The sequence below is a fragment of the Crassostrea angulata genome, chromosome 6 (genome assembly GCF_025612915.1).
Source record: "Crassostrea angulata isolate pt1a10 chromosome 6, ASM2561291v2, whole genome shotgun sequence".
Classification (NCBI taxonomy): Eukaryota; Metazoa; Mollusca; class Bivalvia; order Ostreida; family Ostreidae; genus Magallana; species Magallana angulata.
Genome location: NC_069116.1, coordinates 16,479,203 through 16,495,843, shown reverse-complemented (window position 1 = coordinate 16,495,843; position 16,641 = coordinate 16,479,203). Strand labels below are relative to the sequence as shown.

Sequence of the window (16,641 nt, the reverse complement as noted above, 5' to 3'; positions counted from 1 at the left end):
CTCTATGATTTAAGAGCCCTGTATCAAAAGCTAAAGGAACATACTCAAATCGAAATTATATAAATTGTCCACAGTTTAAAAAAAATGATAACATCATGAACAAGCTTCCTTATAAACTGGAAATGAGACTGGCGTTATTATTTGGCAAGAAAGGGAAATGGTTGGTTATATAATATCCTGGGGCTATCAAAATTGAAGTAGTATATCTAACAAAAACTGAATCACGATTATTCACATTGTTACATCTACCATCATGTTACGGTAATATAGGAACTTGGCACGTAATTGCCTTATACTGTATAACTATCTATACATCCTATACATGTGTCAATCTGCGATTGAAACATTACGTAACTCGCCTATCCATCCGTCCCAACGTCAGATGACCTACTTACGAAGATACACGCGCACGTCATTTTGTCCAGGTGTCGGATGCTGGCGTCCTTCACGCGGTCGAGTGATATCAACTATCTCGGCTTCCTTAAATCTTCTTAACGAAAGTCCGGAAACATCTCATAGGCTATCTTAATAGAATCTTAAAATACCAAAAAAGTCGTTTTTCGTTTGTTTTACATGTATTTGTTCTTTGTTGATCACCAAAAATAAAAACACCCCATTCTAAATGCAATCCGATACCCCCCCCCCCATCCAAAATAAAACAAAAACTGAGTGTATATATATATATATATATATATATATATATATATATATATATATATATATATATATATATATATATATATATATATATATATATGAAAAGTACATGTTTTGAAATGTATCAGCTTTGTATATTGGTGATTATTTAAAAACGATAGGTGAATGACAAAACTAACAAGAAACGACATCGACATTGAATATGCCACTTTTATTTAGCAAGGAGATGAGGGAATAAAGTGTGTAAGATACTGAAAAAATATCTGATAATTCTTTCTCAAAATTGTTCCAAACGATGTGTATTTAACATATCAATTTGTAATCCTTAAATAGGTTCAATACTTTTACTTTTTTTTTTAAATAGGTATACGTACCAAAATTTTTAAATAGCATCTTAGAACTTAAGTGCCATTTAATTTATAGATTGAATTTGTGCTTTATGTATATTTTTGTGTCCAGTTAAGTCTAACTGAAAACAAACCAATTACAATGAACCAGAACTCGGAGTAATGACCCACAATACATAGGAAATATTATTTTGTATCCCAACAATTTGACATTTTATATACTTTAAACCAACTTTTATTCGCGTGCGAATATTTCCCATCGTGAACTATGCGTTGTCGTGTGGTTGTTATAACAGAACGGGTCTGGATAAGACTTGGTCGCGAACATTAGTCGTCGCTAACTAGTTTATCGGAAGCAAGTCGCGAAATAATGCCGCCAATAAAAGTTGGTTTACAGGTATAGGTTCGTAAGGTTTGAGCGTTCGGTGCCTTTTGATGCAATTGTTTTGTATTACTTCGTGTTTATTGGAATACTAGTATTCAAGCTGACTATACTTTATGATAATAGAATTGCACTTTTGCAAAATTGTATTATATAATTGTCAAATATATTTTACTGGAAATTTTTTTAATTTGAAACTGTATCTTACGATTGAATCAGTGGGTATTTGCGACGACTTCAGATCGTTACATCAAACGCACTGGAAAGGACTAAATAAGATGACACGTTTTTCCATGCAATTTGAACATTTCAAGGTTTCTTATTTGTTCAGCACATCATGAAAGTCAAATCAACGCTATTGCAATTTGATGTCACGAATATTGAGAATCTTTTCTTTCCTTAAAGAATGTTAAGAATTTCAATTTCAAACCAAATGTTTTGTTCCTTGTTTGCAGGACAACAATGGTAGACGCAAGTGTTCCAAATTTGCTAAAAAAAAAAAAAAGAAAAAGGAATGCAAATAGAAGTGTTGTTGTTCAGGTTACAAATGTACTTTTTTATTTAGTTAATTTACTACGTTAGTGCCAACTAAAAGTGTTCTACATTAAAATTTTGAAACATTTGATTAGCTTCTAGAAATTACATGCTCCTACCGATATGTAGCAACAAGCTTTAAATACATTCGAAATCTGTGTTAAGTGTGCACATGTAGTTCTAGTAAACCATCAAAATTTGAGGCCAAATTTGACACAAAACGCATCTAGTTCTTTTAGTATATTAAGCTACATGAAAGAAGACATCACTGAATGAAAACGCCTACCCCACCCCTCTCTAGCTCCTACTCTCGTTGAATGTGGGATTTTAAAAAAGAAGTCATGAAACAAAGGAAAGCAAATTTTGTTATCGGCGTTTCATGTGGATTTACTTCCCCCTCAATCAGTATGTGCCTTTCATTGACAATAATTTCCTCGTTGAAATAAAAACTGCCCCAAAAATTGTATTTTTTAGTTCTGGCACATCCTGCTGTGTTTACAGGTCTGTAGTTTATACTTTGCTCAAAACAAGCTAATTTTATTGTATATGTGCATTTTACTGCATTATCATAGAAAAATCCAGCAATATTTTAGGGTGATTGTGTGTTATTGTACAGAATTTGTTTTATAGATTCATTGTTAGAGGCTGAACGAACTATTTCTACCGGTATTTGAGATATAAAGAAGGAAATTTTATTCACACTGGAATCTGTTACACAAGTTTATCGTGTATAATTTTACATTATAACTTTTTTTCAAAGCTAAACACCGGTGTATTATACCGTGCCGCTCCCTAGCTGATTTGGGGAGCGCTTCGCTAAGTACATTCCGAAAACACGTATTGCCTTATGAAGAGGAAACATTCTATTGCCAAAAATCATGTATTTTGTGAAATTGTGACCCATTTCCTCCGGACACTTGAAAGAGCCTGATTTAAAATATATATGTACGTGTACTGGTCATCAAACGAACAGACGGACAAACTTGATCCAAACTCACGAGCCATCAATATCGTCTTTGTTGCCACCTTTTATAATAGAAATACATGTACACAAGTGTTTGTCATATGTAACATGAAAGTCCAGGTTAGCCATTTGATTATCTTGTATAATTATATGTAATAAGATTTAAACATGACATACAAAAATGCACCGTCTGTATTCTGGGTTTTTAGGTGATGAAGGATGCAGACTATATGCTGTAGTCAGCAAACGTCCGGTTAAACAGTCATACCCGAGTGCTTGAAGGGGTCGATTTTTATGAATGCCGTCCTTATTAAGGAACACTTATACATGAGTATCTTTAAAAATCAAGCCGTTGTATTTTCACGCTAACAGAAAAGGACACACCGGAAATTAGTTACCATTACGATTTCCTCGTTAAGATGGATTTTGAAGTGCCCATCTTGGTTATTTACTAAATCTTTAATACGTGTATTGTTTGTTTTCTCAAACTCTTACACCGTGTGTTCTTTACAATTTCCTGTCAAAATTCACTTGTCATTATAAGCCTATATATCTGTTTTATCTATGTATGGATTAAGGTTTTAAAGTTTATGGTTTATCATTTAAGATAACCGATTACAAAATTTACATTTCACTGTTTGAGCTTTTACAAATAGAGAAATGCAAAGTAAAAAATCACATACTAGTATTTTATCCTTTTTAATCTTTATCTAATTCAAACGAATATTGAGAAAACATGCAAATGAATGTCGCATATTATGTCATAACGATGTCACAATCTAGTACAAAAAACACACTACGATATTTATAACAATGGAAAACAAACACTTTTACGCTTGCCCGGTATTTTAATGTTGTTTTTTCTTCATCTTTTCTTTTCTTGGGGGGGGGGGGGGGGTCTTCCAGAATTTAAATGTTAAAAACATAAATTAAGAATAATAACCATGTTCATGTACTACGGCCCACCAGAACTCCTGATCTATTTAAGAAATGCCATTGACAATTCTTTTAAAATGTCCGATCATGGGCAATGTTAGAATACTGAAATATCTGGAAATTATGTGTTCATATCATATAAAATCAATGTAGTTGTGCACTTATTCATGTACTACATCCCATCAGAACTCCTGATCTACCTACATCCATCTAATCACTTTAGATGCATAAAAAAGGTCAATTATTCACTAAAAACCACAATACAACAAATTAGAATAATCATTTTAAAAAAATATTAACTTCAAAACCATGCCGATAACAAAATATTATTAGATATTGAATTCGTTAGATTAAAAAGATAATTGTCAATTCAAAAATATTGACTTGTAACTATATGTATCGTAGTAATTTTGATAGAATAAAATCAACTCAATGAAAAGATCATCTTCTGAGAAAGAGTATCAATTGTTTCATACTGAAGGGTGCTCAATACATATATGTAAATGTACTGGAGTGTTGTAAAGGTACAAGGTACACACATGTGCACAGAAATACTTGTACATCGTGGTGAACAAACATGCATCTTTTATAGGTTATAAATCAGAATGTCAAGACATCTGTGCATGCATACTTTAAAATTAGTATTTTGAAATTCATAGAAAACGTTTTCACCAAATTTTACAAACATGGCATCCTCTTCTCTTAACTTGTAGAGGGTAACCTTAAGTCGTACAACTTCACAAATATAAGTGGATTGTTCATGTCAACAAGATTTTTGAATAGGCATAAAAAAAAATAACATTAACTTCTCTCTTTCGTGGAAAAATGACCAATTAAGTACTTCATATACATGTGTATGATCTGGGATAATATTTATGGGATTATTATCTACTAAATGATGAAACATAAATATCTAGGTTTTACTTTTTGAGGAGAGAAGATTTTTATGATATCTTTTAGATATACAGACAAGTCTTATGGTTTGAGCTGAGCTATAAGATGTTTTATCCTATCTTGTCATGGCAGTTTCCGTACGTCTGGAGTGTTGGGTACATTTTTCATAAGAGATGTTAAGTGAAATTTCACTGCGTCACTCTAACTTCCTATTTCGCTTGTACGCGACATACAGCCGGAAAGAGAGAGGAAAGAGGATTTCATCGGGAGAGATCCTGATAAACAATGGCGGCGAGAAGCAAGCCCGCGTTTTCGAGCACTATGGGGTGACGTGGAAGGAAACGAAATCCTCGTCAGCCAATGAAATAACGTTCCTGCCTGTATCCTGTCTCCTCGTGGATATAAGGCCATCATCGGAAAGACTCGAAGGTCACAGTTGAACCCAGCAATGGCAAGAGCCTTCTTGGTCTGGTCTGATGGTTGGACTTTGTCCTGCGAACGGATTGAGGTTGTTTGGGGTCTGTATCTTTGTCTATTTGGTTTTTCGTCTTAAATCATGGCAAATGGAATGGAAGGATACTATATTTGGAATTAATTTGTGTAAGGATGTATGCAGCACGGCATGGTTTGTTTCCTGGTTTAAAGCTCGAGAACGCATAGTCATCGTTCCTCGTGGTGAAAAACATGCACCATGTTGGATGTTTTAACAAAATTGTTGCAAACGGGCCTTCTCTGCTAACAAGAAGTTTCATGACATTAACTTCTTTCTTTTCTGGTTGTGGAACCTTGTTCAGTTGGGTTGTTGCGTGACAGCTACGTTACAACCTGCTTGAATGAGGCTTGACGACACAGTACCTTCAGCGGCAGACGACATCATGCATGGCTTACTATATTTATAGCTTTTTTTAACACTTCTAATGCGTACGACATTTTTTCTAATATTTCTTCCTTGCAATATGCTTTTCTTTGCAAATATATGCACGCATGCTTAATTTACGATTGAATTATTTGTTTGTTGTTGGTACGATTATTTATTTCAGCAGTTGGTTTACAACGACCATTATGTATAGTGTTTGAGCCAAGTTTCGCCTGAGACCGCCTCCTGTAGGAATTTGGTTTTGTACAGATCCTTATTCAACCTGGTTGTGGTGCCCAATAAACCATCATCACAACCTCCTTGAATGAGTGTTCTTGCAGACCACCACCGCAATATCAACCCTGGACACAAGGATCGCTGATATTTTTTTTCAAAATGCTTTGTTTCGGTATTCCACCATCATTGTATTTACTTCCTCTCCATGGGATTGAGAGAGTGTTCTTTCTCTGTAATGTCACAGTTTTTAAGATCTGAGTTTGGATCTGTTGAGAGCTTGATTTTGCCTGTGATTGTGTATAGATATTCCTTATTTAGCTTTGCTCTTGTCTCTTAATATTAAAACTTCCTTGTCATATTAACCTTAATGTGTCTTTAAGCTGTTTCATGGCGACAATCCCTGTGCAAGTGTTATAATTTATATTGTTTCGTTTCATAACAATAAAAATCTCATAAGTGGCCTACAAAGCACACATCCTTCCCAAATCCCCCGCACCACTCAGAGAGAGAGAGAGAGAGAGAGAGAGAGAGAGAGATATGACGTAACAAATATGCATCTTCATAAATGCTCTCATTTGGACTACCCAATAAATTGATAGACCTCTTTTTTTTACTGATTTAGATTGGCCTTATGCTTGTATGTAGCATATTAAAAAAAAACAAACCCCAAACCAAACATTTCTGCCAAACAACACATTCCATACATATTTGTCCAACAAACACGGAAAGTTGAAAATTGTTTTAGAATACAGAGAGTTGACTACATCAGAACCTCCATCGGCAGTATTATAATAATATCTTTATACATGTATCATCATTATAATACCTTTCAGATTCTAGTTTTCAATACAAGTGTTTAATGGTACTTAAACACATAAAGTCAGTAAAGAGTTAGTGAATAGTTTTAATTCAATTTGTTCCTTATCGTTGATGAGGTCCTATTTTAGAGATCGCTACACCTAGGGCAGTACTTTTCCAAATTATTCAACCTCGTCAATAAAGTAACAAAAATCTACTTATACAGTTAGTTCAATATTCAATAATAGTACGCGTTATAAATTAATAACAGTAGCGTGACTTTTCGTTTTATTTGCTAATTTCTTGGCACAACTCAGTGAGATGGCCTTACGAATTGACTTATAATAGCAACAGGTCGTTTTTCTTAACGGCTATGTCACAGATCATAATGTGTACGTACATACGAGGGTTGTTAGAAAAGTTCGCGGACAAGCTCGACTGTTCAAACCAGCGAAACTTTTCATATTTAATCTTGACGTTTTTTCTAAGAAATATGTAAAGATTTGTTTATTTTAAATGCACCTTAAATGCACCTTAAAAAATATACAGATTGATTATATTTGATAAGATATGCTTCTCGGAGCATGTCAGTTTTTAATTGTTTTATATTTTGTATGCATTTTCCTTATTAAGAAAATGTACACTTTAAGCGCATAGAAATAAACGATATTTCATATGAGAACACAATTAGTTCTGAAGGTTATTTGTTGAAAGTTTCAATTAAATTGTATAATTTCTGACCGTTTTAGCGCCAAATATAGACGACCAACGCTAGAAAAATGACTCAAAAACTATAACGTAAATGGATACCTTGGAACATTGGGTCGTCATTAAATTTTGCGTGCACGAGGAAAAATCTCCAATGGAGACCAAAAGGTTCTTTGATGCTGCTATTTTTATAAGACAAAGGTTTACAATTGGAACCACAATTGGTACTGAGGGTTTGAAATTGTAAATACTGATATATTGAGCTCTTGCAGCACCCCGATCCCCAATACAGTCCGGATCTTGCACCAATGGTTTCGCTTTATTTCCTTATCTGAGTCCAAACTGCGTGGACAGATTTTCGGACCTAAATGATCTACAATACGACACAAAAGACATTATAAAAAATTGACAAATAATAGTGTGAACACGCGTTTTATAAATGGGTTGATGGCATAAAAAGTGTGTGAACTAAAAGGTGTTTACTTTGAAAAAGAGTGACAGGTTAGAATTGCCTTTCAGTAGTTTGACGTCATCTGACGTCGTGGAAATTTGAAATGGTGCTCCGTAAATCCAATTCATGCAAAATAAAAATCGCTGCATCTTTTGAAAACAACTTCAAAATCATATGATTTTTCGCATACTTATTTTCAATTGGTAGCCATTTAATAAAACATACGTCATCCTACAAAGTACACAGTAATTTTGCCGTAAATCACTTTGTCCGAGAACTTTTCTAACAACCCTCGTAAATGAATGATCAATGCTACACGATGTACAAAAAACAAAAATATTTACAAATGTACAAATGCAGGATCCAGTAAGGAAGAATTCGGAACTGAAATTAAATAAATCGAGCTAATAATTTTTAAACAAATATGGACATTTTTTTTATAACGAATCAATATCTATGGTATATAAGATTCCCAAATTTATAAGCGTTAACATTTGATGAGTATTTTCACTCAATATGTTGCGGATTAAAGAAAATGCCTGACTTTCCATAACATAATGGTATTTGTCACCCAAAGTATTTTTATGTTAATCCATCTTCCAGTTTCAATTGGAATTTATGACTACGGATTCAATTTTTTTTTAATATGACTCATAGATCGTTTGGAATTAGTTTCTTAAGATACATTTCCTGTCCAAAGCTTTTCTTGAAAATTCTGTAGTTCAAACATTTGGGTGAATTTTCTACATTTCCGAACCAATCTTGTAAAAACTGATTTATGAGCGTTTGTTAACAACAGATTTTAGTCAGTTGATACTAAAAAACTTTGATAAATCCAGATAAGAAAGACCACACGAGTTAAGTATATAGATGTGGTAATGGGTGTGTGGCTCACGTGATTTATTTTGTGCACACGATCTTTTCATACATTGTGGTCATCACATAAAGGGTTAGCATTTTCATTGATAATTGAATTTGGTTGGCTTTTTTGTTTTTGTTTTTTGTTTTGGTTTTGTTTTGTTTTTTGTTTTATTAACGAACTCCTCGTTGAGCGAGCTAGTCAGCTGACCTTTGCAATGTTTCTAATGTTCCGTTGAGCAATCTGGTCGGTATTTTACGTAAATAGCCGATCTCTCATTGGTGCTAACTTGCACTATGTGCATCGTGGCAGAACGGCCCGCTTTGAATTTACTTCTTGTATGTGTTTTTTTCTTTTAATATATATATTATATCTTCGATACGGTTTTAGGTGCCAAGGGGCAAGAAAGTTTAGGTGTCTTGATTTTTATTTCTTTGATTCAAAACAGAGTGTGTACTATATTGCATCAGAGAGTTGCAAATGCAGTTGGTCTAAAATCGAATGAAAATTTCTTACAAGCACATAACCCTGTACTGTCTCCATTTGTACACATCAATATATAATTTCAAATAGTTCAAATCATGACCCCTCCTCCAAACTAACACTGGAGTCTCTGAGGAGATTCCAAAATCATTGTAAAAATCGTTGTGTATCAAAGTTATTTTGATATATAGTTTGTAAATCTATTTTAACAATATACAGTTTCATCATTGGAACATTGGTTGAAATGGGAGTGTTCAACAGCATCACATAGTTGCTTTGCACCGTGTGGTAATTCACAGTCAGCATTCCTAGACAAACCAAAATGTGTCAATTGATGTACACACTGTTGGGGCACAAGCGGGATTTGCGAAAATAAAAATAATGTAAAAATATCAATAATTTTAGTTATATTTGAAATAATTCAAAACAATGTAAATATAAGTAATAAGGAACCATTATTTGATCTTAATGTGGGTGATATCAGTCGATACGTGTTCAAAGCTGTTATTAAGCGCTTTGGGATTTGTTGGTTTTCGATCACGAGCCAGACTGTAATGATCACCCCAGAAAAGCCAAAGAATGATTCTTTAATCCTTAAATACTCTATTAATTGCCTATATATTTTTGTATTTAAATTATATAAAGCTGGTTTGGTCAGAATTATGGCCATTGATGCTCAGGTGAGTCATGTGGTCCCTGAGTCTCCTGATTTTAGATTTTGGTAGAAAAAAAAGCAACTAGACAGAGAGCTACAGTACATTCTCCCAAGCGAATTCACGGCGCACAGAAAACTGCGCTAGTTTTGGACTGATTAATTAACCTTATTTTCGAACACATTCTTTACAAATATTTGATTCCAAAAAGGACAATCTACTACCATGAGCGGATCCAGAAATTTTGTTCTGAGGAGGGTGGTCCGAGGCATACTTTTGGTAATTTTACAATTCAAATTTAAAGAATTGAAATTTTCCAGGACCCCCTCCCCCCGGGCCTGCGCAGGAGCACAGATATCGTCACTATCTTGTCTCTGATATGCTTCTGAACACCATCTATAAAGTTAAGTAGTGTAGTTTGTTTACACTGTAAAAATCACGCCTCTCGATCTGCAGGTGAATTTCACATATTCATACGATATTTTATATTCGGAGGTCTGTTGGTGTGTTTCAGAGAAAGTCTGACGCAAGTAAAGTGACGACATCAGTAGTAACTTGTCTGAAGAATTTAATGGTATTAATTATGTGTAAAAAACAAAAAAGAAAAAAGAAAGAAGTTAATCAGTCCAAAACTAGCGCAAGTTTTTGAGCGCCGTATAAATTGTAATATTTTTACACGTAAGAAATTGTAGCTCCCGACCATCAGATTTTGTTTTCAGACCGGGCGCTACAGACCTACAGCTAATGATCTTCACACTACTCGAAAAAGGATTAAAATATACGATAAAGCAACATACCAAGTACGCGCTCGCGAATTCTATATTAATTATGATGATTTAGAATGTTTGAAAACTCTAAGGAATCTTATTTTTTTTAATCTGGAATGTAATTTTAGCTGCAGGTCTGTATATCCCGATTCAGGTTTGATTTATCATTAAGAAGGCTACCTGTTGAAAAGATAGGGGGTCCCTCCCTACCCTACGGGGATATTTAGTTTTGATCGAAAACGTCAATAACTGCACCCGTCTTCCGGGACAAGGCTGTTCGCTATTAGGTCTTTTTTTTTTTTTTGCAACAAAATATTTTGGAGTTGAGAAAGAGTGGCGTTAAAAAATGCATGGAAACGCGCCTGTGAAATGCAAATTATATGCAGATAAATAAATCATATTCTGATACATTCATGGGTCAATGAAATCATTGCAAAATTTGACGGCCACGTCACATTTTACTGTAATAACCCATCTGGGGTGACCTGAATATTACGATTTAAAATCCCATAAATGGAACGGTGACCGTGTTCACAGCGAGTGAAACTTACCGGTTACCTCTTTAGATAACCAAATAAGGCATTCGTACGCGAATGATTCCGAGTTATATTACACCGTATCCTTCAAAGGTAAAGAGATAAAACATATCATTCTGTGAGAATCTTTTGAAAGGGTGTGGGAGTAACACACACCACTAAATTTACACCATGCTCATGATTTTTTTCAGGGTAGGGGATTACGGCATGTTTCCACACCCCCTCGATCGATTTATATTTCTGTAGTTAAAAAAAAAAAAAGCAATTTGGGATGTTTTTTTAAAATCGATATGTGTCCCAAATTGAAATGAATTTGAACCGACGGAATTTTGTAAGAAATTTTGTTTCATAAAAAAAATTAATAAATCCATGTACTATTGGACGAAAGATAACTGTTGCTAAAAATTTAGGAAACTGTGAAATGGTTGCAGTGAACTCCCTTTAACACAGTCACCGTATTATACTTGATCAATATGATTTTAACAGTACCATTTGCAAATTTTCTGGGTCATGCGGTGCAATGTGCACAGTGATACTCTATAATTTACATCCATATAAGTATGAGTTTAATCCAATTCAGCCACGGCTTCTACTGAGTCTCTATATATCTAATCATTAGATTAAATATATCATATTTACTGTTAACTCTACAGTACTGTAATTGGAGTAAACTAGTTTAGATGGTCACTTTAAGAGAAGTCCTAAATTTAACCAGATGGGTAAATCTTTAAAAAAAAAACCACCCTTGATTAAACATCTTAATTCAGATTCATCTTTTAAATATCCCTACTGACATTTTTGACCTATTTTTATGTAAAATCATCGGTTAATAATTTTTACTCTGCAAAAATAAGAAAATATATCTATTCCTTCGAGGGGACAAAATAGTAAACTTAATTGATACATGTTCTACAAGTATATTGTAAAGTACATGTGAATAATATTAAAGATGACTTTAGGACCATTTTGCAACTCCACCTCGTGATGTAATATTGATCAAGCCTTAACCTTAAAGAAAGAACAGTATGTAAATTAAAATCTCAGAATATTATAGTACTTAGCATCTTTTTCGTGTTAATTTCTATGTTGAATGGAGCTTCTAAAAATAGGTTTTTAACAACAAGTAGAAAAAAAAATATTCCGTTTTATAGAATTTATCCATTGATAAACTTATAAATTGTACATTCATTTACAGTTTACGTACATATTAGGTTGGATTTAAAATTATAAAGAAACACAAATAATATTAATTTATCGCAATATTTTCTGTTTTTAAAACAACCAAGTTTATTTTTAAAATAAATTGATGAATTATGTTTATCTCTAAGCTAAACGGAGAATTTTTTTATTATATTAACTCATATTTTAAAAACATCCTAAGATAGAGAATATACATTGTGAGTCACATACCCATATAAGGATATAGGGTCGGGAATATTTTATGTTTGAGCATGCGGCGTTTTCATTGGATCGAAGGGGATCGGAAATGATATTCGAAACGGGCATTAACAGATTGTTTTTTTCTGTGTTAATGTTTAAAAATATACTTTTTTCATGTGTATCACTATATATATAAGAACATTTTGTCAGAGAAAGACAGATAAACGATCTAAAGTTAACATAAACTTTAGCGTATTGCTATTATTTCTACTTCCGCTGTCGGTGATAGAATTTGTTCCACTTCCTTCAGTACAAGAGGCGTAAAATTTTGGACGCTGTTTCGTGTAGCCGTTGAAAGTAACTAAATTTCACAAAAATGCCGGGTGGTGGAATGTCAGGAATTACAGTGGCTGGTGATGCCTTCACAGCTTACCAGGCTTTACAGAAGAACAAGGAACATAGTTTTATTGTATTCAAAATTCAGGACGAAAAGACAATCATCGTGGCTGAGAAGGGGGACAAAAGTCTAACGTGGGACGATTTGATCTCTCGTTTACCTGCCGACAATGGGGCCTATGTTGTTTACGACTTATCATACAAAGCCAAATCAGGAGCAGAAAATACAAAACCCATCTTAATCACATGGTAAGTTACAGAAAAAGCGCCAAATTCCTTCGTCTCACAAAACCGGAAGTCCGTTCCATGTTGCCCGGTGGAAATTTCAGCATGTTAAAATTGTTACCCGCGTGTTTTATCCCTACAACGAAGTAAATTCTGTTAGCATATAGGTTATTATATAAATGTATATGTTCCCTTATTGTTATATGTATTAGCAGTCACATTGGTAATATTCATCGGCACTACAGTTACAGAATGACTCACTCGTTGGGCATCCCCCTGTCAACCCCATATATCGTATTTTCGATAAGTGATGAAAAGTTATCAATTTTTTGTTTGGAATAAATCAAGGTATAAAAGTGTAAAATATATGGACAGTGTACTGTACCATTGCTGAATTTCGACCTAGTGAACTAGTTTGGTGTATAAGGATTAAAGACCAAGGATGTTGGACTGTGTAGCTCAATTATGACCACCTGATTGGAAATTCAGGGGTCTTATAGGGTTTGTTTCCCTGTCCAGTGTCATTCTTTGCTTACTTTCACATTTGATGCCATTAATCATCCACTGCAATTCTAGGTGATAGCCCTGTTAGGGGTTTAAAACTTGGATTGTAGTGGTGTGAGGGTTATAAAAGCATTTAAGAAGGCAGGAGTAAAAAAGTAGGGACTACACGGACCATTAATGTGGACCTGAAATACTCAGTGGTTGAACTCCTATACAGAAATGCACAATTCCTTTGTTAACTCCCAACTACTTTCCTATTTGCAAGCGTGTTGTTTTCTTTTCATTAATTGATCATGTTTACTTTTTTAACATGAAAATTGTGAAAATGAAAATTGAGTATGTTAAAAACATTTTAAAAATGTTTTCAACATGACAGATCAAAAGTGCCAATATAATTGGTGCGATTGTCATTGATCTTTCTGTAGATAAGCGTTGTAGTTTGGTGATTCACACCCTGGTAATCGGCTGTTTCCTTTACAAAAAATAGTTGTCAAGCAATGTTTTTCTCTTACCAAAAAAGACCTATATAAGGGTACTTTTAAGGCATGGGCATATTTCTGAGAGAAAAAATAATCAATTGATAATCAGTTGTTTGGGTGAAATTTGTGCATTCAATTATTAATCTACTTCATACGGATTATTTTATAATAGGTGTAATCGATTAATAATAAATTGAATGTATAGTTTATGTAAAATATTTATTGATGAATGTTTCAGATTATGAAATAGTTTCAATTATTATCTGGTTTTGATATTTTAATTTGTGTAAACATGGGAATTAATTTGGTTTTGTTTCTTTCCATTTTATCAGGGCACCAGATGCTGCACCTATAAAAGTAAAGATGATGTACTCGTCCAGCAAAGACTCTCTGAAGAAGGCACTTGGACAGGGTTTGGGTATTGAAATCCAAGCCAACGACCTGTCAGATTTGGATTTGAATGAGATCAGGCAAAGACAAGAAAGTAAATACTAATAGACCTCAACAGACCATCATTTGTGTAGAGTGGAATTGTCTCTGCAAAGATGACGAAAGCTTTTCTTGAGGACATAAATTTGGTTAAATCATCAATCTAGTGCTGAACTGAATTTTGGAAATGGGGATTATCATCTTAACTGACTCTAAACGAATTTCTTCATAGACAGTTTTATGCTTTGTTGGCTAATTTATCTTCCTGGTTTTTTTTATTTGTTTGTTTTCTGGGCTTTCAGGTAGAACAATACAGATTGTTAATAGATTTCAGGTCTTATTCAATAATGTACCTTGTAATAGTAAATATCCGTGGACTTTGGTGCATTGTAATTTATGGAATGAGAGAATTTTGGTAATTTAAGATGCATGACACGCTTAGTGCTTGTATTGTGTAGTCAGGTTAAATAGGAATTAGTCCACCATGTTCAGACGTACTTGAATAAGATAAAAATAGAATGATCCTCACATTGGACTGAAATGAACAAGTACAAGGGGTGCCATAGATGTTTTGTAAACAACCTTGATAGAGAGGAATGAAAAAGACAAGTCTTTGTTAACAAACACTTTACAACAATGAGTTAGTAATTATGTAATCAAATTGTAGCTTATGATATTTGATAGAAAGCACTGTGTATTTCAAATTGTGATTTATTCATTTCATTGTACAATATTTTTGTAACAGTTGCAAGGCAGGAAATTTGGGATATAACATATCTTTTCCGTGGCATATATATACGATGGTTGTGTTTTTCAGACTGGTTTATGTGCCAATTTCTATTTGTGCAAGTTGTTTGGCATTATTTTTTTTCTTTTTATTTTAAATAATTTAAGTTGTGAAAATTTTGAAGTAAATTTACCCCACCCAGAACAAAAGTTTTGAGAGCAGATACAAAAATTAGTTGAAAATTTCGAGCTCAAATATTAGTAGCCAATATGCCTATATTGGAATGGTATATTATTTCATAACAATGTAAATTATACAAATTTTGTATGCAAGAATAAAACATTTCCATTTTCATTTTCTTTGCTTTTATTTGACTTGTTCATAGTACCTTATACATTGAAAATGAAATTGATCATTGTAGTAATGTTGTACCTCTGTAGTTTGTCTCGGAGAGTGCAAGTCTGTGTTGGATAACCCTGTAATACACTACAGAAAAGCATGTATGATAGAAAGAGTGATATGTAAACATTATTTCTAGTGTTTGATACTTGGTGAAATGTATTTTGGTTACCAAGTATAAGTCACCATAAACAGTTTAAAGGAAAAACTCTCTGGGCGTACACAGACTTTCAAATGATTAGACAGTAGAGTTAGAGAGGGGCTCACTGTAAAAGGCATATCACATAAGTGTCAAGTTGGCACAATGGAAAATGTGATTTGTACAGATAAAGTTTGGAATCTTGCATGTTTTCAATATGTGCAGTGTGAAAGGAAAATAGAACTGAGTAAGCTGATATTTAAATTAATAACAGATGTCTACCGGTATGAAGATTCCAAAGGAGTTGGTCATGACTGACTTCTAAGTTCACTAGGAGCTTAGGCAAATAGGATTCATGTCCATGTATTAAATCCTATTTAGATGTTAGATTTATTGATTTCACCGTGCATGAAGGCATATGCAGTCCAATACATTAAAGAGAATACCCTCCATTGAAAATTACAACACTCGCGACATTTCCATGGGATTCTCATTTAAATACCTTAACTGATCTTGCCTTTTATCTTCAGTTAGTCAGCTTTGAAAAGTTCAAAAGCTTAGATGATTGAACTTCGAAGTGGTAGTAAATATGTTGTGTCATTTTCTATTTATAGTTTTAAAAAGTTCTTCAATTGAGTATTATGTGACTACAGCATAGGCCAATATCCTTTAAAATGTAAATGTGAAGACTTTACTTTGTGAAATGTATTTCTTATCTCCCGAAGCAGAAATATCTTTGTGCTTGTGAAATTCATGGATGAAGAAATGACAAGCTGTTTTGTGCTGTCGGAGAATTTTGATGTTTTCAAGGGCAGAGGAGGAGAAATGTTGTGTAGTTGGTTAATGACCCTGATACTTGTACATGCTGTTCTTTGTTAACCCACCCAGGAGTAACAAGAGA

General features: G+C 33.7%; 1 protein-coding gene and 1 long non-coding RNA gene across 2 annotated transcripts; both read left to right on the top strand.

The window, feature by feature from the left end:
- Positions 1–2,356: 2,356 nt before the first annotated feature.
- Positions 2,357–3,722, top strand: LOC128189786 (uncharacterized). The gene is made up of 2 exons (XR_008244278.1): positions 2,357–2,421; positions 2,551–3,722. It is a non-coding gene; the product is annotated as an uncharacterized LOC128189786 (long non-coding RNA).
- A 9,006-nt stretch (positions 3,723–12,728) lies between these two features.
- On the top strand, positions 12,729–15,556 carry LOC128188568 (uncharacterized). Its single transcript, XM_052859701.1, has 2 exons — positions 12,729–13,087; positions 14,379–15,556. The coding sequence occupies exons 1-2, from the start codon at positions 12,819–12,821 to the stop codon at positions 14,539–14,541; spliced, it is 432 nt and encodes a 143-aa protein (XP_052715661.1). The 5' UTR covers positions 12,729–12,818; the 3' UTR covers positions 14,542–15,556.
- Positions 15,557–16,641: the final 1,085 nt, after the last annotated feature.

Coding starts and splice junctions, on each gene's coding strand:
- LOC128188568 (XM_052859701.1), top strand. CDS start 12,819: ATGCCGGGTGGTGGAATGTCAGGAATTACAGTGGCTGGTGATGCCTTC. Junction 13,088..14,378: donor AAACCCATCTTAATCACATG/GTAAGTTACAGA, acceptor CCATTTTATCAG/GGCACCAGATGCTGCACCTA.